The sequence below is a fragment of the Accipiter gentilis genome, chromosome 1 (genome assembly GCF_929443795.1).
Source record: "Accipiter gentilis chromosome 1, bAccGen1.1, whole genome shotgun sequence".
NCBI classification, from domain to species: Eukaryota; Metazoa; Chordata; class Aves; order Accipitriformes; family Accipitridae; genus Astur; species Astur gentilis.
Genome location: NC_064880.1, coordinates 49,295,481 through 49,316,442, shown reverse-complemented (window position 1 = coordinate 49,316,442; position 20,962 = coordinate 49,295,481). Strand labels below are relative to the sequence as shown.

The window sequence follows — 20,962 nt, the reverse complement described above, 5'->3', positions numbered from 1 at the left end:
ATTTAAAATTTAGAACAATAAATATTTATTCCTTCATATGTTGAACTGCACAGCATCTTTTTTTTGAACAAGCATAAATGTAATTTTCCACTTTACAACAGAAATGTGGATTTTTATAACCTAGGGTGATTTCAAGTGGTCTTTACTTGAAAAGAAAATAAATGCAGATTCATACTAATTTGGCCTAATATATTTCTACAAAATTCTCAAGGAAGCGTTAGTGCTGAACTGAAGACAACAGTGAGATCTTTACATTGGTGTTTCTATAATGCTGCGAATGTAGATTTATTTTTTTTTATTATTAAATGTGATGGCAGAGGAGAGGTTTTAGTTTTTTCTTGACCAGTAATAAATCAGGTTTGAAATAACACCTGTCTGGCCGATTCCTTAAACTTAGGAGAGGTAACATCACATGAATGCTTTTATGTACCCGGTAGTATCAACAGCACTAGCAACAGTAGCCTAATCTTTCATCTGTCATTCAACCCTTACACAACTGAAACCACTTCTAAGCACCTTTCATCCAAGGATATTTCCTTTGCAAACGAATGACATTGCTGACCTTTGATGCCAGCAGAGCAAAAAGCCTCAGGATGTAGGCACCAATGGACACTGAAGATACCTTGTGTCTGCGATGGCAAATATATGGGAAGAGGAGTTAAAAACTGACACTTCCGCCTGCCCAGCAGAAGAGGGTCTGGATTTTATTGACAGAAAGTGTCTGTAAAGTAGATCTAAAGTGGCAAATTATTCCTAGCATTTCTAGTAGGTCAGGTATGTCATTTGAGTTTTGGGGAAGGATACCTTGAGAACCTAAGTATGTGTTGAAGATGTGGAGTAATTCTACTAGGAGGTTTTTCTCATTTAAATGTGGCAGATACCTGTGCCTAAGAAATCCTGATAGACACATCTCTGTATTGAGGTCATTATTAGAAAATACCGTACTTGTAAAGTCTTGTGAAATTAAAGTGTCGGGGGGTTTGTTGTTACTTTTTTTTTGGTTAATACGCAGATGCCTTCTGCAAGGATAAGTGTAGTCTGCTGACCCACAACCTTTCTATTGGATCTACGCTTTCTTACAGGTGCATAAAATTGAACATAGGCTTCCTTGAGTCTTCTTCATAGTCCAGAGGTTGAAATTTTCATAGCTGATTTGACTTTGTCTCCCTGTTTAAACTGATAAAGATACAATGTTTTTAGAACTACTCATTTTTCTGAAATACCGAAATACTTTTTCCTTTTCGTATCTCTGTTTTACCATTATGCAAGAATACTTCCTGGTCACTTCCTCTTAATTCAAAATTATTGAAAAAAATTACGGAGTTTTTTATATACAGTTTTCCCCTGTCTGTTCAGTGCAGGTAGGTGCTCATGAAGATGCTTGATCCAAGCCATACAAAGCTTTTTTACAACTCTCTATGTGGAAAATGCACAGACTGTATCTGCACATTTCATTTATATTTGTGAAGCATTTACTTCTCATTGTGCTGAACTATTCAGAATTTTTTTCCCAGCATTATCTCATTAATAGTCAAATATTATTGCCTTATATATAACTGATCAGTAGGTTAATTGGTTTTACAGTGTTGCTTTAATATTGTCACTTAAATTTGGCTTTGAAAAGCTTGAGAATTCCTTAATTTTAACCCAAGTATTTTAATGGATAAGTTTTCAAAGGTTATAATATAACTTTTACATCTAGACTTTGATATGTAAATCAGGACAGTAAACTTGAACAAAGTCACCTGCATTTTCAGGTAATTACATTAATGCAAAAATCCATCTCAACTGAAATTGCTCCATGGAATTAGCATATCAAGAGCCGTCCTCAGAGAATAGCTTTAAGTATCTCTTGTATTTTTCTGTGAAAAGGGGTTTAAGCTTGGTACAAATTAAAGCATTAAAGGCAACAGTAAATATCAGCTCTTCGGAGTTCATTGGCAGATGCATTCCAATCAAGCTAAGATCTGTAACTGAATTGGTGATAACTGGTGCAGCTGTTTACTGGCATAATCCTTGGAGAGAGATGTATAAGTTATCCAAGGTGAATATTCAACAGAGAGTGACTTGCCACTTAGACTCAAGTGCTGTTTTTCATGAAAGAGGACACAAAGCTGAACGTTAAAATAATTGTACCATATAATAGAAAGAAAAACATAGGTGTTGTAACGTCTCCAGTCAGTACATTAGGAGCTTGCTCCAGCCCCGCTGTTCTGAGAGCTTAACGAGGACCCTTAACCACTCTTGTGATATAGGCATGTATATACTCCAGGGTTTGCCCCAGGGCCCAGTGAATTTCTAGACTGTTTTCTCTAAATAGCATTAATTTATGGTTTTACCTCAAAGCTATAGCTCGGTATGGATGAAGTTTATGTAGTTAGGAGACCCTCTCCTTCTGGAATCTGCTGGTTGGGATTTTTAAACGATCCTACTTATGTAATACAAATGGTGGTTTGGTGAAGCATTGCACCTACCGGGCTGCTCATCTGTTGAGGAAAATTTTCTGTTTCGGCGAGTAAAAGTCTAAACATTTTCTATTATTATTGTTTCTCAGTTATTTTTACTGTTCTAATAATATATCCTTAGATAATTTATTATTTTTAATGAAGATATTTTAAGCAACAGTAAATCATTGGTTTACTTCATTCCACCGCAATGCCGTACCAAAAACATCTGTAAATAGAGAAAATAGTGTTCATATGTGCGTATGATATAAATTAAATTTGTAATTTAGTCTTCCTGTGTTAGCATGCTAAGCATTGCAAGGTGATGGGTTCCTGCTGCACGTGTAATGCGTTTTCTCCAGTCAAACTCAACTTTAGGGGTTGAAAATTTTTCTGTAATCTACCATTATATCAAAGTGGTTTCCAAATTCAAGTTATTACTGCAGCTTCTTTTTTTTTTCTTTGTTTTTCTTTTTTCTTTTTTTTTTCTTTTTTTTTTAGTTCTTTACCTTTAAAACAGGTTTTATGATAGGCAGCAGTTCTGATCAAAACTCGTTAAGCTGACATGGTCTGCAGTTGTGCAGAGAGTACCATAATATAAAAGGCGATTAGGCTTCAAACCCCAATTTTTCTAAAAGTTGTAGTACGTTATATTTAGCATCAAAGTGGGCTAAAATAACTGTAGAAAATATTAATGTGATTTTGTTCCTGTATTTTCATCCTTATTCTGTATGCAGAATCATTCTTCAAAATTAACATAATCCAAATAAGCTATTAGGTAAAAGCTCATTTACAGTAAGTAATTTTCCTAGACAGTATGAAAAGATGCCTAAGACATCAGAAATACGATGTAGCTAGGCTGAAACTTAATGAACACAACTGAGAATTACACAGCCGTAGCATCAGCTAGTGTTTTTTATTCTCTTCTTTTAATCTCCTAGACCAGATGGCTGCTTTCCATTTCTTCTGGTTATCTCCTTATTCATTTGATCTTTAATATGCACCCCAGCATTACTGGAGTTTCACTTCTCCTGTGTAGTTGAGAAGAATGAGGAAGGGTCAGTGTTAGTAAGCAACCCAACCTTGTTCCAGAATCTCTTTAAGATGTCCCTTTGTCTCATCTGCTTCTACTCCCAGCTTTTTGGGAATTCTCTCTCACTCTGCATGGGAACTCCCATCATGCGCTTACCAGGTTCTTGAACGGTTCAAAGAAAGGCAAGGGACTCTGCTGTCCGTGACAGCTGCTCTCCTTTTAAAAGAATATTTGGTTCCAGCCTTGGAGGCCAGTGCCATAAACCCTTGCAGTCTCCAAAGTAGTAACTAGAGATCTCCAGGTGTGAGCAGCTTCTTGACACAGGTGCCTGAATATTACCCAGAATTAAAAGGGGTTTGGATGAAAAATATAATGACCGTTATCTACAAATACCCGCATTTGGGGTATCTTGTCCTTTACATGAATGTTGCTTGGATAATGTAACAAAGAAAAGAAGAGGTTGTTGCATGCAAATGCTACATTTCTTGAAAAAAATAGTTTATTTCTGTGGTATTTCTGGAAGCATGTGCTGGCAGTATCATTCTTTCATAACAAAGAATGATGATACATTATTTTGTTTAAAAAAATGGCTGTGACCCTGGTTTTAGAGAGATACGGTTTTGTAAATGCAGTGATTGTTTTTGCTGCTTTAATACTAATCTGAATAGAAACTCAGGGTTCTGTATATCTTTAGAACATGCATTCTATGACATTTTTGCAGAATTAAAGGTTTATGAACGATGAACTATCTAAATTCACCCTTGCGGTCCTATTGTTTCACCTAGAGAATGAAATGACCTTTATTTTATGATGAAAATAGTCTACAAATGTCTTGTAGTATTACAGAACTCTGACATCTGATGAAAACAAGTTATTTTAGGATTTTCTTTCCTGATTTTTAGTTACGTGGCTTAATAACATTCCACTACTGCATTTTTCAAGGAATAGGCATTTTTTGTTCGTATTTTAACTTGTTGTCATTATAGGTAAACAGGCCAGCAAGTGCTTATGTATTTAGCTCATGCAGGTCTTGAATTTTTTATGATATGCTGCATTCATGTTAGAAGTGGCTGGGTAGTCCTGTTTTACAGATTTTACTCCTCTTTGCAGTAATTCTAGTAAACTTTTGAGAAACATACTCATATATATATATCTCCTATTTGCAATACGAATTTCTATCCTTAGGACCATTTTTTAGCATCTAGGACTTAATGATAATTGTGAAATCATGCCAGAGGTAATACAGTTTATAATTTTCAAGTTATAATCAGCCAAGCCTCTTTTATATGTGAAGCTGAACATTCTACTAACTCTAGTTTTAATCGGTGGTGGAACAGAGGAGCAGTTAACAGCAAGGGAAGAGAATCATTTTAAAAATTTCCTTACAATTGCATACTCGTATTGGTCAGAAAAGGGAGGTAATTTTATGCGGTTTTCTAAATGCAGTGATATTATTTATCCTTGGCAGCCTGCTGAGCAGCTGGATCTCAGGATGGTCTCAAGCACCATTTTCACTGAGGGCTTTGGGATGCGACATCATAACATAGTTTTGCATGGAGTATAATAGCTGTAAAATGTTAATTCTTCCTTTTCCTTTCCTTCTGAATTACCGTATGTAACATTTATTTGTTTCAGTATCAATAGTTCAAGTAGTTCATGCCTTTTTCTTAAAGTAGGTAGCCTCAGACTTGAGAAAATGGTTTTGAACCATTGACTTGTTCATCTGCATTGAATAGGACTGTCAGCAGTTCACTTAGATCTTATCTCCTCCAGGTGGAATTTATGTCTTTCCAATGCAGTGTTTTTAAATATTTCACCATATTAAACATAAAAGTTACTTAACTCTAAAAAGTTACATAAATCCGTGACTATGCAGCTACTGTGGAAGATCATTTCCATAAATCTAACATTAACATCTGTTCCTTTTAGTGTCCAGAATTCAAAAGACCTCGGGGCATTGCTGTTGACTGGGTTGCTGGAAATATCTACTGGACTGATCATTCCAGAATGCATTGGTTCAGCTACTATACAACTCATTGGACTAGTCTGAGATACTCCATCAATGTAGGTCAATTGAACGGACCTAACTGTACAAGACTCCTTACGAGCATGGCAGGAGAACCATATGCAATTGCTGTAAATCCTAAAAAGGGGTATGTATGTTTCAACATTACTCTGTTTTGGTAATTCAAACAAAAATGCAAAGTAGAGTAAGAGAAATAAAATGATGTCTACAAATGTCTGAACTTTTCTGAGTTGTTTATTCCTCGGCTCAATTTACCTATGTGTAAATCAGGTTCAGTTATCTCCCATCTTTCAGGTAGGTTGAAAGTCTCATAATAATTTAATATCTGTGAAGCGTTTTGTGGTTCTGTTCAGGCATCCAGCTTATTTTTTGTGTTTAATACTTTTAGGATGATGTACTGGACAGTTATTGGGGATCGCTCTCACATAGAGGAATCATCTATGGATGGTACTCTGAGAAGAATATTGGTTCAAAAGAATTTACAAAGACCTACAGGTATACAGCTTATTCATTTTTCCTAATTACATGGTACTTGCTAACTCAGTATAGATTTGTTGGCTGAATTCCAGTTTCTCAGTTTGAAAAAAATACATATACTTTTAAAAATATGTATTCTGGTTATTCTTATGCAGTTACTAATCAAATTCTTAGCTCTGTTTTCAAATTATACATCTTAATATGACTTAAACTTTTGTAACAAAGCTTAACATGATGTTTTTACAAAGCAGTACCAAAGGGCTATATATAATCAGTTAAAATATGTTTTGTTCAGTAACACTGCACAAGCAAAATTAATTAAGGGAACACCAGTTAGTGGTGAGAAACAGTTTTTAGGAATGCGTGTGAAATCTCACAGCCTATTCTAGTTACTTTCCTGAATACACTGCAAAATAGTACAAAACAAGGTTTAGGTATTCAAAGAAGCAACAACTTCATTATCTCAGTATTTTACAGAACTATTTTGAAGCTTGACAGTACATGGTGAGATCTTGTGAATTACCATTATGACTCCATTGGCAGGAGAAAAGTAATTTTTATGACAAAGGAAATGATAAATCCAGAATGAAATGTGTCTCTCTTAAATAGCAGCGTCCTGTCTTGCAACCACAAATGATTTGTTCATGACCCATTTTCTCATGCAATATTTGATGTTTCTCCAGGCTTACAATGATAATTTGTTATTATTGCATTGCAAATTAGGGGTTGTCCAACTTTGCTACACGTATGTATTGAACCATAAGCTTCTTTCAAGAGGATGCTATCTGAATATCCAAGTGTCTCAGAAGCTGCCACTATGACAGCAACAAGTAATAATATTTTCACAGACTGTTAAATCCCATGCTAAGGTGGGCTTATGGTGTTGCATATGCAAATTACATTCATCCCTTAAAGGAAACACTCTGTTGACATGATTAGGTTGAAATATAGCAACTTAAGAAATTTCATATGTGATAAGGAAAGCTTTGAGGCGAGGAAGCTTATGCTCCTTAGGTAAGTAAGAAGCACAATAGCAATAATAATAAAAAATACACAGTCAGTAGTAAATAAGGTAAGAAGCTTCTGATTGTTCAGACTGAAAGATGACAGAATTTTATGTTTATCAGACTTGTTATATTCTTTGCTGAACTTCCTATATAAAACATTCTGAACATATCAGGTATACAAATCATCAGATTTAGTTCTAATTGCTATAATTGTGATTTTTTGTCCCTTTATTATCAGTCTGGTTGATTGCCAAGGTTATGTCCTATGAAGCCAGTCACCACTTCCCTGGTCATTAAAGGGCATTTAAGACACACACCCCCCTTTTTTTTGGCCATCAGTATTGGATTAGTGAATTTATTGAATTTTTTAGGTAGTAATAGTATCAAACTTAACCGAAAACGCAAGTATTTACTTCTTCCCTGACTGGAAGCAGAACTGCAAGAGCTTTTCTTTGTAAGATTTTCCTTGATATATTTTATATAGAAAAGTTTCTTATAAACATTTAACCAGATCTCTGTCTCCTTATAAGGATGAATAAAATGAAAATTAAGGAAATTAGCAGAACTACCAAAAATGAGCAGACTTTGCAAAGAGAGAATTTCACATATGCCTTACCACGGTATTGCGTTTTCCTGTATCTACTGCCTGAAAACACTTTTGTGGCATCCTTCTGTGTTTTTCTTCCTTTACATCATGGTAGAAAGTAGACATTTATGGAGTCTTTTGTATTTCCGTCAGATATTTCACACGGATCCATGTCTTTGTAGAGGGAAAGGAAAGAAAGACTCTGTGCCTTTAATATTTCCTCCCAAATGAAACTTTACTACGATTTTTTAGGTGAAGTTTTTACTAAACATCTGTGTTCCACCGCTCTTACATTTATTACTAAATTAGCCTTTCCTATTTCAAGTAAGAGAGAGTGAGAGTTTGAGCACTTGGGCTTGACTTCACAGGATTTACATTACAATAACTATCGCAGGAGTGCTGTATAAGTACTTTTTTACATTGTGTTATCTCTGGTATTGTGAAAGATACATTGAGAGTGTTATTTATTTATTATTTGATATTTAACTATTCTTATTAGAATGCAAAGAATAATTTAAAGCTGGAGAGTGGGGACTGCTTCTAAAATATTCCCCCTTACAGGTACCATGTATCACACAGAGTTGACACGCTGTGATTATCTTTTAACAGAAATGATTCTCTTTAGCTGTATGCTGCCTGAATACCCATGTTTCTTTTAAAGAGTGTTTTTTTTAATGGAGTTGCAAATGTAAACATATTTCACTGGTCCTCGTGTCAGACTTCCTCTCATCTATCTGTACCTGATTAATTTATGACCTTAAGAGGAGTATTTTTCCTGTTATGTATAATTTCTTTTGATGTCTTTTTTCTGATTTACCTACTTACATAAATAGGAAGAAAAATACTTTTTCCCAATCTTATTAAAAATACACTACAACTTTGGAAGCTCAGAATTACGTTATGGTTCAAATATTTTTTTCAGGCTGAAGCTTGTGACATGACCTAAAATGGCATATTAGTCATTTAATCATTCTCTATGAAACATGGACTGCTTGATTTAACTGTTTAGTTATTGCCTAAAGGCTGGGTAGTCACAGTGTTACCTATCTGTTATTCTCATTTGTGCTCTCAATCACTCACTCCCGTGCTTTCTTTTCATATATATATGCAAATATATACATCTGTCAGTATTGCTCTTTAAGTCTTGCAGCACTAATGTAATTAAAATAATCTGAGTTTTAATTCTGTAATAATTACTGCATGTGAAGTATTGGTGAAAAAGAATGTAATTATATACTTGTGGAAGCAGTATAGGTTAGGAAGACTGTGAAACCTGAATGCCTTGTTTTTAACGCGTGGTCACACTCGTGCTACTGCTTAGAAATCTATTGACATAACAAATTTTTGTTGGTAGACCAAATTACAGGATTAGATTCTATATTTAATTCCCACCTGGTATATATCCCTATCTGCTGAGCATAATAGGTCTCAAAAGGTACTGACCTTGGAAGAGTAAGTTAAAGAAAGTAAAAAACCACAGTTGCCTCAAGGGGGAGGTTTAAGCAGAAGGTGTTAATATTTTATTCTCCTTGGTTTTCAGTCATGTTTTTCCATTGTCGTGATATTTTGTGTTCACAAGAATATGAATGATATAAAAATGTACAGTTACATAAAAATACTAAAATTTTTTTCAGGTTTTCTATACCTGTTTGAACTTTATTTTCTTTGTAGGTCTCGTAGTTGATCAGTTCAGTCAGCGTTTGTTCTGGGCTGATTTTGAATTATCTGTTATTGGCAGTGTTCTTTTTGATGGTTCCGATTCAGTTGTGTCTGTGAGCACTAAACAAGGTATGGAGAGCTTTTATCTAACACGATTTCTGGTTTATTTTATTGGGCTGAAGTTTCACTATTCCGAGAAACTATCTAAGCAAAAACCAGTGATGATTACATAACATTCATTGCTTTTGTTAGATAATACTTCAGATATCTAAATAAATAAATACTTAAGATAATTTTAGCTTTAAGATAATCTGATAAATTTACTTTAAGGGAACAAAGATTCAGCAGTATGTGCAAATCTCCAAGTTCGTTATCTAATCATTAGCTTAGGTATTATCAAATAACACTGTGATTAATTTTGATGCTTGGCCTCGCTTGGACTTACATAGCACCTTGACTATTTAGAAATTAGAGCTGTCTGCATTGCACAGGAATTGTATAGTTTATAGAACAGTTGACCTGAATCAGTTCTGGAAAAAATAATGGGTTTGGCTTTCAGGTCAGTAAGTAATCACAGAATACTGCTAACAGAATGTGAATGAGGGAAGTTCCTTTCATAAGAAAAGAGATTCTGGTTAAGCAAACTTTGTTTTTATAGAATTGCATGTTGGCTTTTTAACAGTTTGGTAATATATGTAACAATTTATGAAATCTGAGTAGAAAAGAGAGGAAATACATTTAAAAAAATTTAAAAATGTAAAGCAGGCTTTTTGGGAGGATTGCTTAGTGGGCACTTGGCAGGGGAGTTTCATCAGGATGATATTACATCTCATGCCGAGTGTTTTAACCAGTGATCTGGAATTCACCAGGGGGTTCTGGAAGATACTAGGAAAAATCTCCCATAATCCAAATTGAGCAGGACCAGATTTAAATGATCTTATTCTGGTTTAATAGCATTTTATTTCACAACTTGGATCAATAGACATGGAAACGGTCATCTCAGGAAGGATCCCTTTGAGTGTCGGGATCCAACTACAGCCTCCTGTAACACTGAGCCGTACCATGCAGATGCCTGATGAGATTTTAGAAGACAGTAACTCCTCCACCTAACTTTGCTTGCACCTCCTTTGGTTACAGTATTTTGTGGTGGCTAGGCTGTAATCTATCACAAAATACATACTCGGTGCTTGTTCTCGGTGCTTGTGGCTGGTACAAAGACTGACGGTATCTTAGATTGTGTTTTAATGTGTCTCAATAGTCATTTGTATTTTAAGAATAAATGTGAGGTTATTCTTCAAGGGGAAAAAAAAGATGCAAGAGTGCTACAGAATAGAAGGCATGTAAGTTTATGACGTTCAAAATATTTTATAGTGTGGAAGGGCTATACTACACTGTGCTAAGTGCAGCAAATTTGGGATTTATAAATGGGAAAGTGGAATGTAGAGGCTTTGTTGCTTCCATACGTAGCATTTAATACTGAAATACAAGATCACTAAAGCAATGTTACCTTTTGTCTCCTGTTGACATTTGTAACAACTATGGAAAAAATAGAGAGATAGGACCGAGGGAAAATTGGGAGAGTTTAGAAATTGCTTTGCAATGAGACTAAAAACTTCAACCCATTTAATTAAACAAGCATAAAATAATGAATTAGATTCATAAATGTTTTTATTGGAATAAAATACTGAGTGCCAAGTATTGACAGAGTGGAAAAACAGTAGGAACAAATAAAGGCTGCTAATTTAAACAAATACAAGCAAAATATAAAACCATTTTTACAGTAATTGGACATAATAATAGTAGAAACAAGGTGTCACAAGGAATGAGGCTGTTTCTTTATGGCTTCAAATCAAGAAGAGATGTATCTCTGGCAAAGAAGTTTTAGTCCGAAGCTATTGCCTCGTTACATGGGTAAATGTGTGAAATCCTACAGCCAGTTGTGCATAGGAAATCTGACTATGTGATCTAATTGGCACTCGTAGCTCATAAAAAAGAGGAACTGATAGAGTCTTAACATTTCATTTTTCATTAATTTTCTGTAATTATGAATTAAAATAAGTGTAGTATGAAAGCTAGCATTTCAAATATGTTAAGAAGGAGCTGAAAAATGTTTTGTCGAAATAGTTGCTTTTAGGTACAGCAAAATAATCTGTTTCTTCCTTATCACACACTTCTAGTTAAAGTGTTGTACCTAAGTATGGTCTAATTAGCTAGCTGTTACTGTAGGGTTTCCCTACCTTTCAATAATCAACCAGTTTCTGAGGCTGAATTCTCTGGAAAGCTAATAGAAAGCTCGAGATTTTAGTTGAATGTGGGAAGAGTTCCTTTTAAGAAGATTACTTTTTTTAAAGGCAATCTTTGTGGATACAAAACAAGCTGGCTGGATAATAATGCGGTTAGGTGGTAATTGCAGTAATGCAATTGAAGTTGTTATTAAAACAAAAATGATTATTATTTGAACATGAATATGTATTTGTATTTATTATTCATTTTTATTTAAGGTTTACTGCATCCACATAGAATTGACATTTTTGAGGATTACATATATGGAGCAGGTCCTAAAAACGGTGCATTTAGAGTACACAAATTTGGCAGGAGCCTCGTAGAATATCTAAGTGTGGATGTTGATAAAGCAAAAAGTGCCTTGATTTTTCATCGCTACAAACAAATGGACTGTGAGTAAGCATAATTACTTTAAGCTCAATATTGCACAAGTTCACTTCAGAGGGGAAAAAAAAGTAACCAAGCTATATAAATATAAAACAGAGCCTGATTGTACAAACTGAAAATAGATTTAGTCATATTCCCTTATATAAGTTTGATTTAGATTTTTTGATGCATTCTCTCATTTGAAAGGACATTGGACAAATGCTTGCCTTGTGTACCTGCACTGTAAATGAGGTATAAAAAAAATTAGAAGAGAGCTGAATACAAATACCTCTAGGCAAAACCAGATGAGGCTTTTTACTTCATATATTACCAATACATTTTTTGTTACTGGAATAAATTCTATCCTAGTGTGAGTCTTGCACTGCCATTTGAATGAGTGTGTTTACTGACTTCAGGCTGTTGATATGCTGGGAACTGGAAGTGTATCAGAATTGTTATATCTGATTATTTATTTTGTCCTAGTGCTAGAACACAGTGTAATTCTAAAAAAAAAAAATAAAAAAAAAATCAATACTTTTAATATTTTGTCTTTTTAAACAGTGCCTAATCCATGCTTGGACCTGACATGTGAATTCATTTGTTTACTCAACCCTTCTGGTGCAACATGTGCTTGTCCAGAAGGAAAATCATTGGTGAATGGAACATGCATTGATCAGAGCCTTTTAGGTAGGTATTGAAAACAGCATGAGAACCAGAAAATAAACAACTAGTCAGTTTTTGTCATTGCACAAGGCTAGGCTCTCTGTGAATCAAGAGTTTTGTGATGTTGTTCGGTATACATATTACTTATCTGAAATGGAAATGAAATATGTAGAAGCAAAATCCCTGATACAAAAAACCTGTTTGTATTCATCAAAATGAAAAATGAGCTTTCAGCTGAACTGATACAAGGTGATATTTAAGAGTGAATGTGTTGACTAAAAGAAGTTTGAAAAACTGTGAAGCGCTTTGGATTCCAAATTAAACATTAGCCAATTAAACAGCATTAATTAAATAGCATTTTTAGGAGAAAAAAATAACCTTAAAGACCATCAAGAAACAGCTCTGCTTAGACTGCAACAATAGTCAAAAGGCTTTAAGAGCAACATAGCAAATAATAATGACTTCAAAGTAACAGGCAAAAAAGAAAAAAGCAACTGGAATATTTTTATCTAAAATTATGTCTTTTGGTAACATCTATGATGACTAATATCAAGACACAGGAAAACAGACTTCATGGTAAAAGAGCTACTAATTGCTTGCTATATTTTAGGGGGGAAAAAGTCTTTTCCATAGAAAAATATTATTAAGTACTCTAAAACTATTCCCACTCTAATTGAGGCCAAACCTAAGGTGGTCTGACTGCTGGAATGAATTCTTACCAGCTTGAATTTTAAAAGGTTCTAAAACTGATAGAATAGGATTTCTTATGGGTATGAGAAATCAGAATATATTAGGATGTTTTTCTAATGTTTAATTCCAGGCTCAGAAGCGTAAGTGATACATATTTTGGTGAGCTCGTCAGTACTTAAAATGCTCAATTTAGCAATTAAATTAATTTACCTGAAATGTCATCATTCTGTGGAGAAAATCTCACTTATTTGTACTGCCTAGTCTTTAAATATTGAATTAACACAACTGTGTTATAGTGGTTTATGATGTGGTATTAATAAAGCTATCCTGTCTAGCAGCATTTCTCTTTCTGTATCAAGAAATTTAAGAATAATTTAGAGAGTAAAACAATATTAGAAAACTTGTCCTAGATAACAAACCCCTTCTTGTTTTTTGCTTATGTAGGAGTACATTGTACGCAATGCGTTTACAGTACCAACTTTTGTATGTACTACACCATGCTCTAGCAAAAATACAGTAAATGAGATCTTTATTACTGTACACCCTTGCCTGAACACCTATAAACGTGTATTTATATAACAGTTATACAACTATAAAGTAGCTTACGGCTGTTTTACAACAGTTTCCACTGTTAGGGGAGAAGTGATGTCACCGAAGGAGATATAATACAATCCGTTACTGTACTGTACAAGGTTTCTAACTCTTGAGACCAATCGCTCTAAACCGCTTTTGTCTTCAGAGAGCAGCCACCCTCCCTGCTCTTCCAAGTGTCAGCTCTTCATTCATCTGGGATGGATACTTGGCAAGATTTTCTGCTGATGCAGTACCACCTAAAAATTATTTCAAATTACCCATAGTTACTACTTAGGTGTTGAAGAAAGGACAAATAAAAAAATATTGTTTTTCACTGGTGATTGGTAGTAATTTGAACCCATAATTTCAGTGATGCTGTAGTTTTACTAGTGGGGCAGAGGATTATGCCATGGTAGAGTTTTCAGAAAGGTATGTTTTTATTAGAGAAACATCGGAAGAGGTTTTTAAATTATTTCACTGCTGGTTGTAAATGTTTATGGATAGACAGAAAATGCCTAGAGAAGCATTTTTAATATATTGATAATTTTCAGTACCTTCCCACCACTGCAATGTCTGTTATGCCTTTTTGAAGGATTGCTGAATAAGTGTTTCTTAGTTTTCTGATTACAATTATATTTCAAGTACTGTCTAGCATAGGCTTGTTTGTAAATTTTTTCTTGTATGTTATTTTTGTAATAGTAGATTGCAGGTTTTATAGCCTCACAGATTATAAATTATGAATTTAAACAAGCCTCAGTATCATAGCACACTAACAAGTGTATGTTTTTGCACTATTTTAACTTTTTTTAAAAAGTATGAAGTGGATGTTAAACGTTTGTCTCATGCTGACCCTCCACTTAGGCTTCCAAGGATCAGCAGAGATTCCTGGAAAGATCAGAGTTGACCTCAAGATCAGCATCTTGAATTAATATAGGCATAATTAATGGCTGGCTGACAACACACTTGCCCTTAATAGGCTGCTAATAGCCTGCGAACAAAAGACAAGTCAAGTTCTAAACCAGGTTCTTTTCCTTTAAGAAGTTATACAGTATGGAATAAAATAAAAAAATGGGAGCTGTGGTCTTTGTTTCCTTTTCTGATGAAGAGCTAGAAAATGTATATGAAATATTCCAAACCATATACATTCAGCTTGTTTAAATCTAGCATTATATTGTCTTCATTGTCTCAGAGCATTTTTGGCACAGTTATGGATGTCAGTGACCCAAAACAGCAATTCCTGCCTTATGCGGCCATCAAAACCCGTATATTGTAGAAGAGTGACCTGACGTTAATCCAAAGGGAAGTTCTGTGGTCATATTTTTTTGTTTGTCTGCAATAAAATCCTGATTCAAAGTCAGTTGAAATATATTTGGTGGTCTTCTGGTTTGTCCCTAAAAGAATGAAATCCAGAAGAGTTTAATTTGAGACATGAGTATCTGTGAAACACTTTTTAACTGATGTATTCATTTGGTTTTGTTACTGGTTTGATCACAATGCAACAGTTGTATAGAAGATAGGTTACAATGATTTACGTACATTATATTTTATGTGTTCAAAAATACACTACCGCTAATTTACAGATCGAAAACTCAACTTTTTAAGTCTCTTACTGGACATCATTCATGTAGCAATAGAATTGAGTTGTACTGATTGTTTTGTACTTGTACAGTAGCTTTTTCAGGTCATGTAAGAAGTCTCTTAGTTTCGCAAACTAGTAATAATTGTGAATATCAAGAGCTAGTGTGACTAAACTACTTTTTGAATAATATAGAATTCAAGTTACAATAGTAAACAGTAGTGTATTGAACATTCATAATACTTTTTACTCTCTTTAAGTGTTTTGGGTCTTTTAAAATGTAGTAAGGAAGCCAGTAGTAGATTTCCATGACTTGACAGAGTCAAAATGGGACAGCCATCTCCAGTTCCCATCCATTCTGAATAGTTCCCCAGGAGAGTCTGTGTTTGAAGAATCTGTTTTGACAATGCGTATGTCTCTATCCTTGTGAAAAATGCCTTCCAACAAATAATGATTATTTTCAACATTATCATGCCCTTCTTCATTTTGGTAGGTTTTGGCATGACTATTGTAAAGACGCCTTGCACACTTTGTACAATTTCTTGTTAGTCTGTCTACCTTACGGCTGGTGACTGGGAGGTAATCTCAGCCTTGGTCTGTTTTTTGTGACTGTATCCCCAAATCTGACTCCAGTTCTTGTTCATTGGATTTTTGGTGGGAGGGCTTTCACAAAAGAAAATTGAGCTAAGTCTTGAAATTCTGCTACTGGCTTGATCCATTGAGTTGATTTTTATTCAGAAATACTACATGAGGAATTCTAAATATTGAATCCTCAGTGGCTTTCTGTAAGACTGAATCCAGATTGCTTCAGACAGCTGTTTCACCAGCATCTCACACAACTGATGAGAAACAGCTTTTGGGTTTGATTTGGCTTTTTCAAGCCAGAGTCATTACAACATATGTGTGTTGTATCATTCACAATGTTTTTATAACGAAATGAAAGCAAGTTCATGTGTGTTCTTAGATAAGTTTCCATCTCATTTCTCCCCAGATGACAATGATTGATAGAGCATAGTTCTTTTGTGGTTTATTTATTGACTATAGCAGGCCTGACTTTTTTGGTTTAGAAGCTATCCTTTAGTTTTCCAATGGGTAGAGTACCACTTCATTTTCCTAAAGAGACCGCTGGATTTGCATCCATTACATTTGTTGTATCTAATTGGCTGTAGCACAAGGAAGCTAAGAACGTACCAAGAGGATGAAAATAGAGAGACTTGCACTGGAGGAAGACAGTGTGTACCACAGGTGAATGAGCAAGAGTAATGAACACTTCCAAGGGTTCCGTATTCTGGAGCTACACGTTTATCACTTTCATTTGAAGAAGGCAGTATTTGTGCTCTCTTGGCTGGATGAAGAGCCTGAGAAAAATTACAAAGACTCAGATCTGACATTGCTTCTGAACGGAGATGAAACATTGAATTCACATCATGGTGTTTCCTTCAGCATATTTCTGTGGGGACTTGCCCACTGCACGCGTACATTGCAGGCAGACCAAGTGCTTTGGCTGGGCATGTAGAGGTTAATCCCTACGTATCTTCTTTTTCACCCACAAAGTCTGCCTGAGGGAGCTGTACTAGCAAAAGCTATGGCAGTTCAATGCATGCTGTCTTCTTGGGTTTTGTTGTGCTTTCAGTCTTTTTAGATATCAAATAGAACCAGGGTCACGCAGAAATCTGCTTCTGGTTTGAAGAAAATCTTTTGTTTACAGCAGTATCGTCTGTATTTACAAAAAGGTTACCGTTGGGACTGGTATTTCCCAGAACGGAAGAAAATGGGTTACATTACAGCAGGTGTCGGTTAGTTTTTTCTCACTATGCATCCTTTTCTCAGCCCTTCTTTTCCATCTAAAATTGTAAAGCAAACAGATCTTTAAAAGGAAAAAAATGTGAAGGGAAAACAAAGAGGAGGATCTGTCTTACAGCATTCAGACAAAATCTGGGGATTACAACTTGTTCTGATAAATTCAGCATATGGAAAACTGGCAGATAGTAAGAACCTCATCTGGAGGGACAGGAGGATTTATACAACCTTACCATAACATCAGAACTCTGCACTCTGTCTTTGATATAGGAATTCAGTTCAGTGAAGGATGAGCTACACCCTTGTCTGAAGGATAGGCAAGAACAAATACCTTTCTGCCCGTGAGACAAGTATTTTCCACTGTGGGGAGGGAAACTGTTCTTATCCCAAAGAATGTAGTTCATGAACCTCTGTAACGTCATCTCTCCATTTAACTGCCTAGTCCAGAAATCAATGGATGTTTCAAAGGGGAAAATATAACAAAAAGTAAGATACGTTTTTCTGAAGTAAGAAAGGGTTGTTATAGAAATGCCAATAAAAGATGTGTATATGACTGGGGGAGAGGGATGGAATATCATAAAATTGAACGAGTGAAGGAAGAAATACCAGTAGAGTTCACAAAGCTTTGGTTTTTTGCTTTATCAGTGTTTCTTCTCTGTAAGATTTTCCTTTCAGTTGAAAGAGTCAAAGGTGAAGCAGATAAGCCTTAAGTCCATTAATGTTTGCGTCAAACAGTCATATCCGGAAGAAAAACATAAGAAAAACTGCAAATCAAAATGATTTGATTCTTTATTAAAGATATATTAAGATTGAAATAGGCAGATCAAGGCAGCTAGAAGACTAAATAACCAGCCTAGGAGAGAATATATAAAATTACATGACCTGTAACCCTTTCCTTTCTTCCATGTTAGAGAGATCCAGCAGCTAGACTGGGAGTTGGATAACAAGTGAAATGATTTACTTCTGTCATTTCAGAAGTTAAAAGAGCAGCTGAGAGGTCTCTGAGTCTGAGTTCCAGCAAGCTGAGAGCAGTACTGAATTGACTCCAGATAGAAACTTCTCTGATTTTTATTTTTTTTTAAACTTTGTTCCAATAGTGGGTACTTCCTAGAGCTGTTCCCAGCTCTTCTTTCAGAGGTCTTTATTCAGTAATTCAAATTAAGAGTATTCAGCTTTTTATAATAATTCTTCTGTGTTTCTTTCCTGTATTCTTTTTCTTTCTGTCTTCTCCTACGGGACTGTTCTGCTCCTGTCTCCCACACAAAGGCATCTGACCCCCTTTTGTACTCAAGTTGATGTGAATCAGCAAGAGTAATTTGATTCTCGTATTTACCTTCAGACTACAAAGCAGCAGCATTAAAACCCCTATATTGTTGAAGTCTAACATCATATTTCAAACCTGGCTTATCCATTACATCTTTCAATCCTATTTCTTAGCTTATTTAAAGTCCAAAACTGTTGTAGTAACTTTTCTCTCTTTCATTAGATTTGTGTTGAAACTCTTGCATTTAAAATGTTTTATAGAGAACAAAATCAGTAGCGAATTTTAATAATCCTGTGATGATACAAAATCCTACAGTTTTATGTTTTTTCAGGAACCTTCTCAGTTGACTATTGCATAAAGTTATAACATATATTGCTTTTTAAAAGTAGAAGATATGAGTGTCCCAATCTTTGAAAGCCATTTGGATTAGAAAATCTTTACTGTGGGTGATTTGGGGCTCAGTATATATTCCTGAAAAAATGAAGGCTTGTATTTCTTGGTGTGGTTAGGGTAACTTTCAAGTTTGTAGTTCATGTTTTAGAGTTCTAAATATGCCTTTTGATACTCTATTTTTGTCTTGAATTCATAATATGTCTTAATTTCTTCCCCCCTCCCGGTTTTTTCCCCAAATTTTATATCTTAATCCTGCGGAATTACTCTACAAAATAAATATAACATGATAATATGCTATCAGAAAGGTTCACAAAAATGAGCACTTGTCTGTACTTCATTGTTATTTATTCCATTTTTACCAAGTTCTGCTCTATAAACTCATGACTAATGATAAGTAAAACAGATAAGATAAGCAAAACAAAAATAGACCTTCTCTCCAATAAGATATGCTACATTATCCATTTAAACAACTTCTATAATGAGTAACTGAAGAATGGTTCATGGAACATCAAAGGATTTAATGAACCACCCAAATAAATAAAACACTGAGGCATCCTCAAACTCCCAAATACAAAGTAGCTTTGTTACAGCAGATGTACGTATCCAGGGCGGATACCAAAAAATTAAGCACATACGGTATTTCCTATTTTTATTGTAATACACCTGAAATAATGATGTGCCAGTCAGACCCCACCATAGATTTTCAATTTGTTGCCTAGTTTCAGCTTCGTGTGAGAGAGGTGCAATTGCCTGAAAGATGATGAGTTCCCAGAAGTTTTGTTTAAATAGGTTTGATCCTAGGTGACGTGTCTGCACCATCTCGGCACTGGCCGTGAAGGGAGGCAGCCAGACCCTGCCGAGGAGGGACATACACAGGCAGGAAAGAGAGACTTGGGTGCATCCAAAGGAAGAGAGACTTGGGTGCATCCAAAGAAAAGGCTGCTGCATAAGCCCAGTTATATTGCTGGACTCTGCAGAGTCCATGCTGGAGAGAACTATTTAGCTAGAGGATAGCCGATATTCCTAAATTCTACACTTAGAACGCAGTGTGTTTCTTTAAACGTCAAAAAAAAGGAGTTGGTGTGCCTGTGTCAGTCGATGTTAGACCTCAACAAGTGTGAGACCAATGGGAACCTTGACTGTTTTTCATTAGTCATTTAACTAAAACAGATTAATTCAGAAGAACATCTGCAGCTGGTGGATATATTACTGAAGAGCTCTCGGTGTTTGTGGTGTCCCTCTTGTTACAATCCATGTAGGCTGAAATGCTGGATTAGTTGAAAGCAGTCTGGCTTCACAGGATTTGTTTTGCTATGTGGGAAACGAAAGGTCTTATTGCTGAAAGCATGTTTTGGGCTGGAAAGGTGCTTGTCTATTTCTTTAGGATTACAGTTATTTGGATGTTTGAGCATTGTATGCGTGCTAGTCTATAATTAATTTCTTGTTGGTGTCATTGAATGATTTTGTATCTTGTTCACTGAAATGAATAGAGATTTATTTTTCAAAGTGTTTCCAGGACAGGCACAACTCTAATTGCAAAACAGCTTTATAGAAAGATTGAATCTGGCCTAATCAGAATTTGTGTCACCTCGTACCATACTGCTAAGACGGTGGCACTACTGCTGTAAGCACTCATTGAATGCAGAGCAGCTGGCAGTATCTCTTCTCAGTGAGTTTACAGACTTGAGCAGAAGAGAAAAATAATAAATCGGAAAGTGTGGTTTAGGAGCAACAAGTTAGTATGCAAATATCAGTTTGGGGGGGGGGGCATTAAAGGCTGAATAATTTCCTTTAAAATATTTTGGATAGGGTTTAGTTAAGAAGAGTGTTAGTTAATAGAGAAAGTGGAAGAGAGATCCAAAAAATCAAATAGGGAAAGGCTGAGGTCACCAGAAAAGGACTGGGAAGTTTCCTGAGAATCCCCCACGTGAAACCAACATTCATTTTTTTCATTTCTTAAACTAAGTCGGAATGATAGTTTCAAGCAAGAATTCATACTTTCACTACTAACTTACGTCCCAAGGAGGTCACCTTTCCTGTGGCATCATTTGGGTGAAGTGTGAGCTCCCAGCCCTGCTGTGCAGGCTAGAGCATCCCCTGCTGCCTCTGCAGCCCTTGACAG

General features: G+C 35.4%; 1 protein-coding gene across 1 annotated transcript in view; it reads left to right on the top strand.

Annotated features, from left to right (window-relative positions):
• The window catches only part of LRP1B (LDL receptor related protein 1B), a 591,173-nt gene that overhangs the window by 529,744 nt on the left and 40,467 nt on the right, over positions 1–20,962 (top strand). Inside the window, exons 78-82 of the mRNA XM_049799136.1 lie at positions 5,407–5,630; positions 5,892–5,998; positions 9,245–9,361; positions 11,734–11,907; positions 12,443–12,568. Of these exons, the coding sequence (XP_049655093.1) occupies positions 5,407–5,630; positions 5,892–5,998; positions 9,245–9,361; positions 11,734–11,907; positions 12,443–12,568 (748 nt within the window). The remainder of the gene's footprint in view (positions 1–5,406; positions 5,631–5,891; positions 5,999–9,244; positions 9,362–11,733; positions 11,908–12,442; positions 12,569–20,962) is intronic.